General features: G+C 41.9%; 1 protein-coding gene across 10 annotated transcripts in view; it reads right to left on the reverse strand.

The window, feature by feature from the left end:
• Positions 1-14,374, reverse strand: part of LOC135916480 (calpain-B-like) — a 147,507-nt gene that overhangs the window by 39,111 nt on the left and 94,022 nt on the right. For all 10 annotated transcript variants that reach the window (XM_065449871.2, XM_065449868.2, XM_065449861.2 and 7 more), the window contains exons 5-8: positions 14,087-14,255; positions 9,246-9,323; positions 6,194-6,288; positions 2,203-2,280 (exon numbers count right to left, since the gene is read on the reverse strand). In XM_065449871.2, the coding sequence (XP_065305943.2) occupies positions 2,203-2,280; positions 6,194-6,288; positions 9,246-9,323; positions 14,087-14,255 (420 nt within the window). The remainder of the gene's footprint in view (positions 1-2,202; positions 2,281-6,193; positions 6,289-9,245; positions 9,324-14,086; positions 14,256-14,374) is intronic.

Consider the following 14,374-nt stretch of genomic DNA (forward strand, 5'->3'; position numbering starts at 1 on the left):
TTACATTACATCAACTGACAGGAATGACAAGATTGATTGAATTAAACAAGATGCAATAAAACGCAAGAACATGCAGCTAATTCATTGGGCAGTATTTTCTCAATTTTAACGCACCCCCGAATCAAACATGCGTCCACTTTATTGTAATCAAAGTAGTAAACTAAGGTATAAATGGCATTAATGCTCCTAAACAAAGCAGAAATCTAACATACACCCATTTTTTTCCGCAAGAAAAATATGTCACACAATGGCGACCAGATTCCTAAAGTCAGCTTCGTCGCAATACACACATGCTGTGCGACAAAGCATATGAAAGCCACAAAAGCTGTTTTGATAGTGTGTCCGATTGTGCGGCGCAGGCAATTTTCGGCCCAATTGGGAAAACACAGAAAAGAAAGGCGCGTGTTAAAATCGGGTAAATAACGTAATGAGACATCGTTGGCTACAGTTATTGCTTGAATATCTTCCTAGGGAGGCTGACAATAGGCATTTTTGACGAGAGATGATGTGTTCAATGCGTTCACTGTCTTTCCACCGAGACGGACGCTGCCAGTAAACGGCTTGCTATTGGGGTCACAAATAAGGACCAGGCGTGTGTGGTAGACTGGTAAAGTTATAATTATCTGGGGAAGGCCAATTTTAGGATCAAAATAAGGAAAGTTTGGGCCATAAGAAGTGCATGGGAACCGACTGGGATTTTCAGCCTCTATCGCATTACCAGAAAAATAGAATTAACAGGAGTCGAACTAACATAAGTCTAGTGTATTTTTTTTTTCTGAACATCTCTGTGGTACTGGCTGGCCAAATCATTTTTTCTCTTTGCAATTTCATTATTACCAATCTCTAAAACTGTTCATACCTTATGCAGAAGCATTTTTTGCTACATTTGTGGGGATGCGCGACCCTCGCGCCTCCCCTGATGTTTTTCCCGCATAGCGCGTCTCCTGTTCTCCCGCTTCGCCGCGTGGCCTGCGTGACGCCCACGCGGTCTAAGTGGTTGAAGCGCAGTGCGAGAGATGGCGCGAGTGTTGCGCTGCGAACGCCGCGAGGTTACTTGAGCGCCGAAAGGAAGGCGCTTGCTCTCATGGGTTGGAGACAGCGAGCAGCACGGGCGTGCCGCGCGTGCAGCGACCCTCTTTCCCGGCGGGTCGGCAAACAGCGCGGACATTCCGAGCGCGCGGCGACCGATGCTTCAGCGAGACCGCCTCGCGTGGCCGCCTTCGAACGCGCCACGATTCGCGTGAGTATACACGCGAACGACCAGGCGTTGGGATCCAGCATGGGGCGAACATATTCGCTCGCTTGCGGTCGCGGTAAGTCGGACTTCTAGATTTGTCGCGCGCCCATCGGCATGTTTTGTGGATAGCAACTCGGCTAGCAGGCATTGATGTATGAAAGGTGCAATAAATGCCCTTGTGATTGTTTGCACTACTGTGTTGTCGTTCCTTTGTCCCAAGAGTACGGTGTGAGAATCCCACATCAGACCCCACACATTTTATCAACTTCTTATGGAAATCTGCAACAAAGCTGGCATCTTCAGAGGCACGCAATGGTAATGCATAATGCTGAAGAGTTGGCATGCTGTACCTACTATGGGGCATCCTGAAAATGTACACCAAGCACACAGCTTCTACACCGAGCTATTTTGATTTTCAGATTAACTAGTCCTCTCTTTCGTTGCACATAACATGAAGTATAAGCAGTACATGAAGGGAAACAATATAACAAGCACATCCATAATAGCAGTACAGTATACATAAGCTTCACACAGCACGATTGACCAAATGAGTTCTACAGGAATAAGCAAGGTGAAGGTAGATTCAGAAAATTGTTTTGCAATTGTGGTACTTTAATAAAAAATATCTATTTTATTTTCTTTCTTTATTTCGTGTCTGTTCACTAATTTCAGATAAATGCCATCTTTCCAATGAACAAACACAGTGAAATTGCAGCAAGAAAGTGGAAACAGAATATATGTAAAGAGTACAGATAAATGCAAGTGCATAAGATACACGCTAGAACCATCTGTCAGGAATGAAGGCAATGAACAAAGCAGACATTCCGACAAGACACACACACAAAAAAAGATTATCATCCAAGTGCTTTCACAATGTGGTGCGTATATATAAACTATTTTGTGCAAAAGTATAACCAAAACGGTTAGTGCAAGTTATAAAAAAAGAGTATAAGAAATGCACTTGCCAAAATTCACCATCGGCGTCAAATGTCAGGCCAATGGCTTCTCTCTCCTCGGGTGACACAAGGGACCATTCACGCGACCTGCCAACATGATAAAAACAGCAGGTGCTAAAGGCCCAATCAGACATAAAAAATACACAGTCCGTACTTATCATCAGTCAATACCATACTTTAATAAGGAAAAAGGTGCTGAGTTAACCATGTCCAAAACTTGTGCATGTAATTGGAGCACATATTATGTGTTGTCTTGATGCATCTATTCAGTCAGCTAATAGGAGAAGCTTGAGAATGTTGGTACATTATAAAATAACTAAAAAGAGTGGTAATAGGGACAAGGACAATTCCAGAAGAAAGAAGACGTGAGTAAACAGCAGAACTAAAGAATAAGCGATGCAACAAAAAATTGATTGATTTGTAGAGTAATTAATTTGACAAAACCATGAAACATCTTAAGGCAAGAAAAAAAAAAGTTCACACATGTTATCATATAGGCTTTCTTGCTTTCACGAAAGGAAGTTTGTTACCATACTCAAATTAGACATGCTTACAACAAACTGTGTTTCTCCTACAGTTCATTTGCACTTTATCAAGCTTCGAAAGTAGCAGATCGACATGGCAGAGCGTTACAGGGTCATTCACTTTCAGGGACACATCTCATTAGCATTCAAACACTCATAGTAGCTTAAATTTGGCTTGAAATTCAGTGTACTAATCTTTCAATAGAGTCGACGCTTCTCATAATGAAATTTCATCCAATCCACAATTACCATTGTTACATCTGATATTTGTTATAAGCATATATTTGTTACAAACTGATACCAATAAGAAAATGTTTATTTAGATTGTTATAGCTGATAATTTCCTATCTCCATGTTCATTATAACGAGGTTTGATTGTAATGCATTTCCTGATTAGGCTGCACATAAGGCATATGTACCCCATGAAGTAGAAGCAAAATAAATGCTGAAGTTACACTGGCTCAAATATTAAGGAGGTGTCACATTCAGAAGTAAATGACCCTGTACAGAGTGGTCCACTGTTAGAGGGAACACAGGAGCACATGGCATCTGCTCTGCACCACCGCCGGCCGCAGGCTGCAACGAGCTTTGTGCAAGCACACTGAATGTAGTGGGCGGTGCTCTTTTATCATCTGCTATCGTCTGCAGACATGCTTCAGACTGTTGCAAAGCAACCCATTCACATTTTGTTAAAGTTGGCAGGAGACTGCCTGGTCACACTCAGATAGCTAGCCGTTGCAAGGTTGAAAGAGAATTAGATAGTGCAAAATATTACCTTGCAGTTATTTTTGCTGTTTGACTCATGAGACAAACATTACAATTTTTTACGGATGTCTCTTTGTGGCGCAACTATATTGGCGAGAATTTCTCCGTGTATAGTGGCCATCTCATGCGCACTAATGCATATTTGAATCGCTGCAGTGCATAGGCTGAACAAGCACCTTTAAAGAGCATTCAATAGAATTAACAGTGGTAAGCTCAATGGGGAAACATATTGGTGTGTGTAATGTGTCAAGCTCCTACAGTTGCAGAGACTTTAGTCACGAGTGGATGCTGAAGTTTAGCAGCATGGCGAAATTTTTCTAAAGCATTAGGCTGTTAACATTTACAAATGGTGCCTTTGTGATTACAGTAGCCACCTTAGGGTATGCATTCAAGATTCTGATTGCTATAATCTTTTTATCAGGACTTGACATCAAAGGTGCTCTTAAAAACTCGTGTCATCTTTTCAGGCTTTAAAAAAACAAAAGGGGTAATCCCCGTGCCTCCCTCAATATCTGGTCACATTGCCGTTTGCCTCCAGCACTGCCTTCATTCTTAAAGGAAGACTTGCATACAAGGCTTCACAAAAGGACACATTTTGCTTCAAACATGCAACCCGAAATGCTTAAGACTGTCCTTCCGCTTGCAGTGAGCCACTGGATGTATTTCGGCCTGTAGCTGAGGTGCGAAATAACGGAGCTTTAATAAGCATGTGACATGATCTGCAATGCATGCTATCGGGCAATGCAAGTAGCGGATCTTTTCATTAAACTGGAAGTTTTTGCATACTCAACGCTGCATCATCACATTCAGTATCCCTCCAATAGCCAGAGTTCAGCTTATGCCACGCAAAGCTTTTCACAAAATGGAACGACAGATAGCTTCGGAAAACTAACCATAAGCAATCACTGCTCCTCCAGGTTTGTTATGTCTGTGGCATAAGCAGCACCTGAAATGTAATGTGATGTGTCCTTGCTGATACCATTGCTATATATAAGCCACCATTTCTATATATTGCTACCAGAAAAAATAGTTTACGAGATTTTTAAGCTATTCTCGAAATAATTATATTTGGGAGCAGTTACATTACCCAATTCTATAGAAAGTCGAAGTATATATATCCACCTCCTAGCCCAAAATTGGGCAGGTCTCAGGAGGTTCACTGGAGGTGCCTTCAGACAAGGTACATCTGGTACATCTTAACCGCATGTTTCCGGTATTATACCCTGATGCCAAATGTAAATTATGTGATGATAGAGGAGCCACTCTGGAGCATATACTTTGGGATTGCGAAATAGTTCAGAGGAGAATTGCAGCCCCCCCGGATGAACTAGGGGTGCGGTGGAGAGCTGCACCGACTACTTCAGATCTCCAGGACCAACTTTGGGCCATGCAGCAAGCCCGAGAAGCTACCGAGAGACAGAGTCTCTCTGCTGCCCCTGGTGCGGCGTAGACCCAGGTCATCCATATGCAGGATATTAAATAAAGTTTTTCCCTATTGTCAACCGTGATAGGCTCCGTGTGATGCGACAGGTAGGGTTCCATAAATGATACTCTATATTGTTTTATGGAACATAGTCCCCTTTTACAAATGCTTCCAGGAAATCTCAGGACTAGAGAGACAAGTTTCCAACTATCAATAATGGAAATAAAAAATCGTGCAAGGAGTAACGTTATAGTAAAGGTATATATTAGCGAGTGCAGTAAGGGTGCCGAATGCACATCTTCTGGTCCCAACAGGTGGTGAAAGTAGACTCGTCAGTAAAGACGACCCTCTACCAATCGTGCGCCGTCCAGCTTACGTGACACTCCGCAAACTGAAGGCACTTGTCCTCATCAGCGGTGCGAAGGAAGACCTTCTGTGCAGCTGTTCTGCTTTTTAGCCCTGCCTGATACAAGTGGCGCTTCCCATTGTCTTTGAATAATTCAGTCCAAGGCTTTCTTGGATGTCATTAACAGAAGGCTGAGGTCTGTCATTTACAGCAGCTACAATAGCAAGGTCTTCCGCATGGCTCATGGCCCGATGCAGTGGCTTTCTAGGAGCATCCTATCTGCATCAGTCGCTCTTATAAACTTGAACAATTCTATTAACCATTTTTAGTGGCCCTTCCGTTATTCTTGAAATAGGGCGTTGACTGTACTTCCCTAGTCACAGTTCAAGAATATGCTGCCTTTCATCATATGTCACTCGAGTTACTGTGGAATAGCGGGAGTCAACGTGCGTACTAAACGTTTTCTGAAGCACGCAATTCTTTATGTACTGATAAGGCGAAGACAAGATGGCGGTGTCATTGTGACTGATGTGTAGGGTGACATTTATCTGATTGTAGATCAATCCCACTACTTTCCTTCCAGCTTGAAGGAAAGAAATGGGATTAACGAATTGATGGATTGATGAAGCAGCCACTTTCCTTTCAGCTGGAAGGAAAGCGCCCGCTTTCATGTACGAACTACGCAAGCTGCTTTCTTTACGACCATCTTAAGCGCGGCTGCAAACAGTAGCAGACCATGAAAGAGCACCACCCACTACGCTCACTGCGGTTGCAGACAGTAGCAGACAACAAAAGAGCAGTGCCCACTACGCTCATTGCGCCTGCACGAAGCTCATTGCAGCCGCCCGCCGGCAGTGGCACAGAGCAGACGCCACGCATTCTGGTGTTCCCTTTAACGGTGGACCACTCTGTACAGTAAAAGACAAGGAATTGCTTGCTCACTGGTCACTCCAGGCCCCTCTCCACTCGGTGTCATCTCCCCAGGGATTCCTCAGCCGTATCAGGGGCATCCGACCCTTCAGCCGTTCAATGTACACCTGCGTATTGCATGCATATGGCAATTCAGGAATGTGCAAAAAGCAACACTGAACTTACAGGTTCAACCATATTTAAATGTTTTAACATGCACTCTCTTTAGAGAAGGATGGAAGACATGTCAGACACTACTACACGTCTTTCTTTTGTTTTTGTCTTCACATGTGTGCTGTTTAATATCTACAAGCATAAACTAGCTGGTCTAGCAAAATGTTGTTCTAATATTCTAAGTTAAATTGCATCATGTTCCTTTATTGCAGTCACTCTCAATAATTTTGAACTTGTGCAAAAATTTCTTATGTGTCATGAATGTATCTTATGTGTCCATGAAGATTGGCTTGACTGCATGAACTGCTGCTTTTACAAATCCTCGGTTCTACGCAGCTTGTAGAGTCCATATAATAACCATAACTTCTGTGCACTTGTAATAAACTTCACTCTCCACACTTCATCTTCGCCCACATGTCTACTCATCAATCAATGGCACGCATGAATCTAAAAAAAGCTATCATTCTAAAATACACAATACACCAATCTCTTTCTCTAACAGTGTTGTTTGTGGCAGTTTTCTCCTTACTAAAGACGTGAGCAAGAAGTATTGGGGGAACCTTGAGACCCAATTTTTTTTAGCAACAGTCGTGTGAAGTTCGCACACTCACAGGGCAAGGTTACCAAAGCAAAAATACCAATACAATTTTCTACTGGTCCAATAGAGCAGTTCTATAGGTTCTATTGGTAAAATCTTTGAACTTTATGAGTTTTAGTAGGATTCTATTGGTACCAAAAGGGCCCAATAGGTGACATCTATTTGTTGCCCATAGGGTCCAATAGGTGTGTATTGGCACCGATACGGTCTAATCAGTGGCAGCTATTTGTTGCTTATGGGACTAATATGATTGTGTTGGGACCAATAGGGTTCAATACAGGACAGTACTTTCCGCATGCGAATCTGCACTTCACCATAAAACGTAGCATGAAATCAAGCCTTTCAAAGTTCTGCCCTGTATGTTTTTGCTGTAATGTTTGCCGAGATTTGTGCCATCGATTCGCAATTGTTGCCCGCAGTCCTGAATCACACAGAAGTACCGTTCTGGCACCCGTACAGCGAATACAACAAGAAGTGTTGGCCACATTGAACTCCATGTAAAGCCGGCATGATTTAGGCCTAATGACTGTGACGATGTTGCCCACGAAATGCGTGCTTATTGACCATATGATCTGACTTGCACGTTCTCACTGCCTCATCCATTAGTCAGAAAATTTGCCAGGAGTATTGAAATAGTGCATGCTGTGATAGGCGATATGTTGGCATGACTTGACATGACTTATCTTTTATAAAGGCAGACTGAGATGAGCAGCAATACATCAGCACATACTTCAAGTGTGCTGCTGATAGTTTTAGCAGTTCACAGCAGATTATGTTTTTTTAAATCTTTTGCTGTCTTTATGGACAAATATTCAAAGCTGTTTCGAACCAGCACCAGAAATTTTCAAACTGAGTTTTGCCAACATTGGGCACAATTCTGAACTTAGCATCCCTTTTATGCCTGCCTAACTTATTTTTGTGTGGCTGTTGTACAGCGTGTCGGAGATAAGTGTTGCCCTACACAGCGCAAATACTGTACAGTAAGCTTTATACGGATGTAAATGTTGCTATCGTGCTAGCGTGTGTGGCTGCCCCTGCCGATGGATCCTACACTATCTATATATTCGACTAAAAAACCGATACAGCCATAGGACCAATATACCTAAAGAACAAACACACCTATTGATGCCAATAATCCCACAGGCTATTGATTTTCAACTGCAAAATTTTGCTAGGGTATTAATATGTGCACACAAATACCCAAGAAAGTAGGCACAGGGACAGCTACAGCTGTAGCTACAGTGGACTCTCTTTAAACGGAACCTCAAGGGACCAGGGAAATTGGTTCCGTTTATCAGGAGTTCTATTTATTTGCTGAGCGAGAAAGCTGAATACGATTGCATGAATACAAAACCAACCAACCATGAAGATGGTAACAATACCTTGATTTGGGCAAGTTTTATGAAAACTGTCATGAAGATGGTTTTCTGTTTAGGAGGCAGTTCCGTTTAAGCGATTTCCGTTTATCAAGATTCCACTGTATGTTGGTAACACATCGCATGCATCATGTGTAAGTTATGGGTTCAGCTCCCATTTGCAGCATGTTGTCTTTCTTCCATTTTCACAGCTCCTTCTTTTAATAAACATGAAGCATTTATTCGTAATTCATCTACATTTCAATTCAAGATACAGTTCATTTTTCTTATGCTTTCCTTAGCATCATTGTTTGGTGGCTTCATATGGTTGTTACTAAAGGTGCAAGTTTAATTACTTTCAGGAAATATTACCTCCAGCAAGATAATTAATGGAGTACTGACACATACTTTGGAAGTTGTAGAAACTACCACAGGCCTCTTGCATGGAAAAGGATGACACTTAGCGAGTATGAAGGCTGGGAAACACTTCAAGATATTTTAATTTCATAAAAAATGCAATCTCTTAAATGCAGACCTAGCATCCTAGACAACATTGGGATGTCATAACACAGAGCAAAATATGTCAACATTGTGCAGCAATAGGGCTAGATATGATTACGTTGCTTATAAAAAAATATATATAAACATGAGCACTATGCATATTTATTCTGGCTAGGCTCGCGTGTGGCAGCTACAGTGATCGCAGGGACAGAGCAAGCCTGTGTTTCATGACGCCACTTTGCACCTGCCACCTAGGTGCCATAAGCGAAACTGGTTCATACAAACAAGTATATTAGAGCAAATTATTTAGTGTGCTCTGATGCTCACTACTGTTTTTTCTAAGGTTTAGAGGTTTCTTCTTTTATTTAATGAGAAAAATTAAAATGACAAGTTGAAAATGTCACACCAGTACTCCTCAAGGTTATGACTGCTGCGCAAACTATGTAAAGAGGCTTACCAGCCGCACAGCAGTGATGCTGTAGGCATGGCCAGCAACAAGCCCGCTGGCCAGCTTCTCTTCCGGGATTGCGCCCACCTGGCAGACAGAAAACAAGATTATTTTAACCATACCTCAGTCTTCACCCAGGCAATTAACACGCTGATGATTATGTGGACATTGATATGCCAGTGAGAAGGTGGGCTAGTTGCAAAGTTGGCACAGGCTGTCTGCAGTTTATTTAACAATAACATGCAATAAAATGTGGCACTTCAGTTCTGATGAAACATAAGAAAGTTTCATTTGCTATTAGTGAGAGTTCCTGGAATATCAAGGTACAGTAGATTTGTGATAACTAAACTCACATAACTCGAGGTCCCTGCTAATTCATACAGAGATCAAGATTTTGGTTGGTGTGATATATGTTCAGGGCTTTTTGAAACGCTGAATTCGGCTTACTTAAAATTCAATCTCACTTTTTTGCGTGTTCTTCACAGTATTATACACCGGCCTTGTCTGTCAAGTAGCTGGACAGGTGCTAAGTATGCCAGACATGAAATGGTTGACGTTCTCATATTTGACATTCTTGTAGAGTTCTCTTGTGAAGTTCATATCCTGTAAACTTGACAAAACTTATTGAAAAATTACAAATTCTTACTATCTTCTGTAGCTGTAGGCTTTTCGCGATCCTAAAGATGCAAGGAATGTGGTAAAAGTAAATTTTCAATATACAGAATTATTTGGCACCTGAAGGGGTTCTTATACCTTTTGCAGTTATACTATACCTAGCCTCATGCACACACAACTGTCGATTTATGCCTAATATCTCTAATAAAGCAAAATTTCTTTCTGGGCCGTATTCACGTTCTGGGAATTCAAGCTTGCAATAGTTCAGAAGTCGGTGGTCTCTATAATTTTAATCTAAACCAAGTCAGTTAATATACAAACAACTCTGCAGTGTGTAGCCCAATGCATTGGATTACGCATTCCAGCAGTTCGGGATCACTAGTAGCCTATAAGCAAAAAGTTAATCTTGTAAAGCACGAAAGTTTGTCATGAAATCTGCTTCCCTATGACTCAACAATACAAAACATTGCACCATTACATTGCGCTCCAATCCATCATACTCACACAAGCTTCTTTATTTCAGTGCATGCATAGTAATTATGAATAATACAACAGCGCAGTTTTAACTCAAGTCAAGATAGTTGAAGTGTATCCTCTGTGCTGCAAACCAACACAGAAAGGGGGTGGGGGGAATGTGAGCCAGTAAAAGTGAGTATTCCTAGCTGACTGGGGCAGGGATAGGCAATCGAGGTGCTGTACCTTACATATTTAGGTTAGTTCTGCGCCAGAATTTCCTGGGAAATGTAGCCTATGCTAGTGCTTTTCTTTGCACAATGAAATGACACTGCTAAGACTAGTAATGGCAGTAATAGTAAGAAAATGCTGCGCATCTTTCAAAAATTTAGCAGTCAGAAGAACGTTTTACATGTACAAAAGCAATGAGTGACACTCACCCGGTTGTTGCACAGATGACATGCTTTAAAATGTGCAAGCAATGCACTTATTATCTCCAACAAGCTGCGCTTTACCTGTGCACATAACACCAACAGCAAGTGGAACAGACACACTTGTCTCATTTTGCAGTGCCAAATAAAAAAAAATGAAGGATACAAGCTTGTGAATGGCTGCTTGCATGGTATGGATCAAGCCTTCAAACAAAGTGCAGGCAACACAACAAAGTGCACAGGGAGATCTGAAGATGGGCAGCATTTTCTTTTGTTTTAGACAAAAATAAAGAAAGAGCAATTTGTGCAAAAAAAAAGAAAAGAAAAAATCACAAAGAAATGGGAACTGTTGAACAAGTAAACTAAATTTCAGGCTCTTAATGAAAAAAAGTGAAACATAGGAATGCACTAAAAGCACTGTTGATAGTCTGTTATAACGTTTATGTTTTTCATAAGCGTCTGGGACAGTTCATCACAGATGGCTTGCCATGGCCTGTTCGGTGAAGCTAATACATCATATGCCATTTTACCATGACACCATCCCAAAACAGAGGACGTTTTGCTGCTGCCATTTCGTCACTAGTCCATTTAACTGGCAACATTTGACAAGAGAGAGGTGGGTGCACAAAGGCAGTGGGAGTAGAGTCCTTGTGTTCATTTCAAGAAGTATTGTTCCAATTAAAACCTGCCACGTCATGCCGAGACGTTAGGCCCTCGCTGTGGTTGGAAGTGATGGGGGGAAATATGCGGGAGGCACAAAAATGACAGTAGACTGCCCACAGGGTATGTAACACTAGTTTTAACAGCGTGCATTTAAGCGCTAAAAAAACAGAATTTCATGTTTGTTAAATTAGTTATAAATTATTAGTACAGTAAAACCTCATTAATTAGGAAAATCGGATAATTCGTACTTGTCCTTTGGTCCCAACAGAAGTATGCATTACCTAATGTAATGAAACTCTTGTTAATACGGACACATTTGGCCACACATCAGTTAATTCGTACAATTCTCGGAGGTCGGCAAGCAGTGGAGCATGGCAAATGTGCGATGCAAGAGAGTAGGAATGGCGTTAGCGCATCACTAGTCCCCATTGCCATAGTCATCAGTGGAAATTGCACATGAATGACAACAATGCCAGAACGCTTTGTGCCTATTTGTGCCTTTAATATTCTTGCGTATACCGCCGCGCATAGAACCGAGTTGGCTGCATGCCTTCATTACTGTGTTGTTGCCATACATGATCGTGTCGATAGCGGCCGTAGTTTTGTCCGCGGAAATTGCGGCAACCAGTGGTTTCGTTTTGACTTGGTACGCACGTTAATCGCCTGCCGAACGCAGTCGAACTTGCACCCGCTTGTATTCGCACCTGCATACAAACAGCTAGTGATTCCTCCTACGACTGTCTCGCACACAGCCACCAATGATCAAGTCGATAGCAATCCCGGTTTCGTCCGCAATTGAAGCAGATGGTAGTTTCCTTCTGACTCGGTGTGTGCATCGGCCGCGCGCCTTCAGCACCACAAGGTCTTGTGACAGCGGCTGCGGCTTCATCCGCAGCGATTGTGGCAAGCAGTAGTTTAATTTTGACAAGCTCTCAAGGGTGAAGAGCACCAGCTATATCGTGATGGACAGCAACCAGCTCACTGACAAAAAATAATCAGAATGTGCACACGGTAGCAAAAAGCTTGTCTCAGACAAAGATGCGTGCCCCGGCCATGCTGTGAAAGAAATAGCAAGGCCTTTGCTGCTGCGAGCGCTAATCAGCCAAGAGATGACGAGAACTGCAGCTTCCGCACTGCTTTTTTGCAAATTAGAAACATGATTGGCTCATTGATTCGGTAAATAAAAGCATGCTGACATAGTAACCATGTGTTTATTGTTTTCTTGACACTCTCAATAATTCGACATTCGGTTAATTTGGACATATTTTTTCGGTCCCGTGAAACCCGAACCAATGAGGTTTTGCTGTATATCCCTATCAAAGCAATTGTGGCTAAGCTAGAAAGCTGGTGGTTGTATAATTTTCTTAACAGTCTTTAAACAGCACCTAAGCAGATGACGCGTCCACCTGGTGGCTAGTGGATATGATACAAATCCCAGCATACATCCTCAGATCTTCAGCAGGCTGCGGGCACTGCCTTAGCTCAGAAGTCATGTCAAGGAGGCACACTGGTTTTTAAGGTTCTGTGTTATGGGCCACTTGCGAGCAGTGCTAATGGAAGAATATTTTTTTTTCAGCTTCATTATCAGAAATGTCTCTTTTTGATAGCTTTTTGCTAAGCATCCAATTATACTTTTTAAACAAAAAATTTTACAAGGAGGTTGTTCTATATCTACACTATTTCAAAGTAGGCTTTTTACACAGTGCAAAATTTTGGTGCAGTTGACATTCAAGTGGCAGTGACTGGCCATGGCCCTGCTGCAAAACTGCAGCCAAATGGCATGTGGTGAACTGTGAAACGTGTCAATGGTGTCACACCAAAATTAAACAGCAGTAAAATGGTACCGGCTAACCAGGCACAAAAAAAAAAAAAACGACCACACACGAAAGATACATTCCCTTCCTAGATAGTTGTTAAACCTTACTTGCAGATTAATGGCAAACGAGGATAAGATTATGGAAATAGATGTACAAAAGGTTTAGAAGGCTTCAATATATAGCAACATCATGCAGAATAATAAACACAAGAGACATAGGTACAGGTCAAAGCATGCAGCAGTTACAGATGAAATACTGCAAAGTGAAATAAATAATAACGTCTCTCTCTCTCTCTCTTTAATTTTTAATACTGCGCCAGATGCTCTAATTGACATGTCAAGTGACCACAAGTATGCACTGGCAGTCTTTAGATTTTGATTACAAGCCTGCTTCCGTGTGCAATGAACATCTAGTTGCACTTTCTGCTGTATTTCTTTTCTTACAAGAATTTCTTGCTAAGCTAGATTATCAATCCTTGTTGTACGGAGATTAGGCATAAACAGATGCATACACAAAAGGTGAAGGAGCTGGTCTTGCCAGTCCTTGCATGCATCTACATGTCTATGTCCATGTAACACTGAATCCTATCCTTCCCAACACCTGATGTCCCTTTTATACAAAAGCTTGCAGCTTTTCCAGCACCTCAACCAATGAAATGTTTCTCCTGTATTATGTCCAAAGCAAACATCAACACTCAATCAATATCAGGGCTAAAATGAATTGTACACACACCGTGTTAGAAATTCCTGAGAAGTGCATTCCCTGCATTGTATATTAATTTAGAACACTTTTTAACTCTACACCATAAGCCTATTTCATTATTAACACATTATTAGCAGTCGTGTAAAGCGAGTTGCTTTATTTTGCATACCGGGATCGAACAGCTCATCAGTGAAGAGCGCTCATATGCTTTCAGCATGAGCACAAACAGTTGTTTAGGTGGGTTCTTGAGGTCGATGGATTCAGTAAGGCCGCCCGTGAAATCCTCCATAGCCTCACAGGCCGAGCCCCCACTGAGTGCCTCATAGCTGCCGTGGAGTCTGTGCATAAGAATAAATGCAAGAATTGATTACTATGATAGTAGAGTAAAGGAGCACTGAAGCAATCTTTGAACATGGTAAGAAAACATTCAGGATCTGTGGAGAATGCTTCCATGAAT

This window comes from Dermacentor albipictus, chromosome 7, assembly GCF_038994185.2.
Source record: "Dermacentor albipictus isolate Rhodes 1998 colony chromosome 7, USDA_Dalb.pri_finalv2, whole genome shotgun sequence".
Taxonomy (NCBI): Eukaryota; Metazoa; Arthropoda; class Arachnida; order Ixodida; family Ixodidae; genus Dermacentor; species Dermacentor albipictus.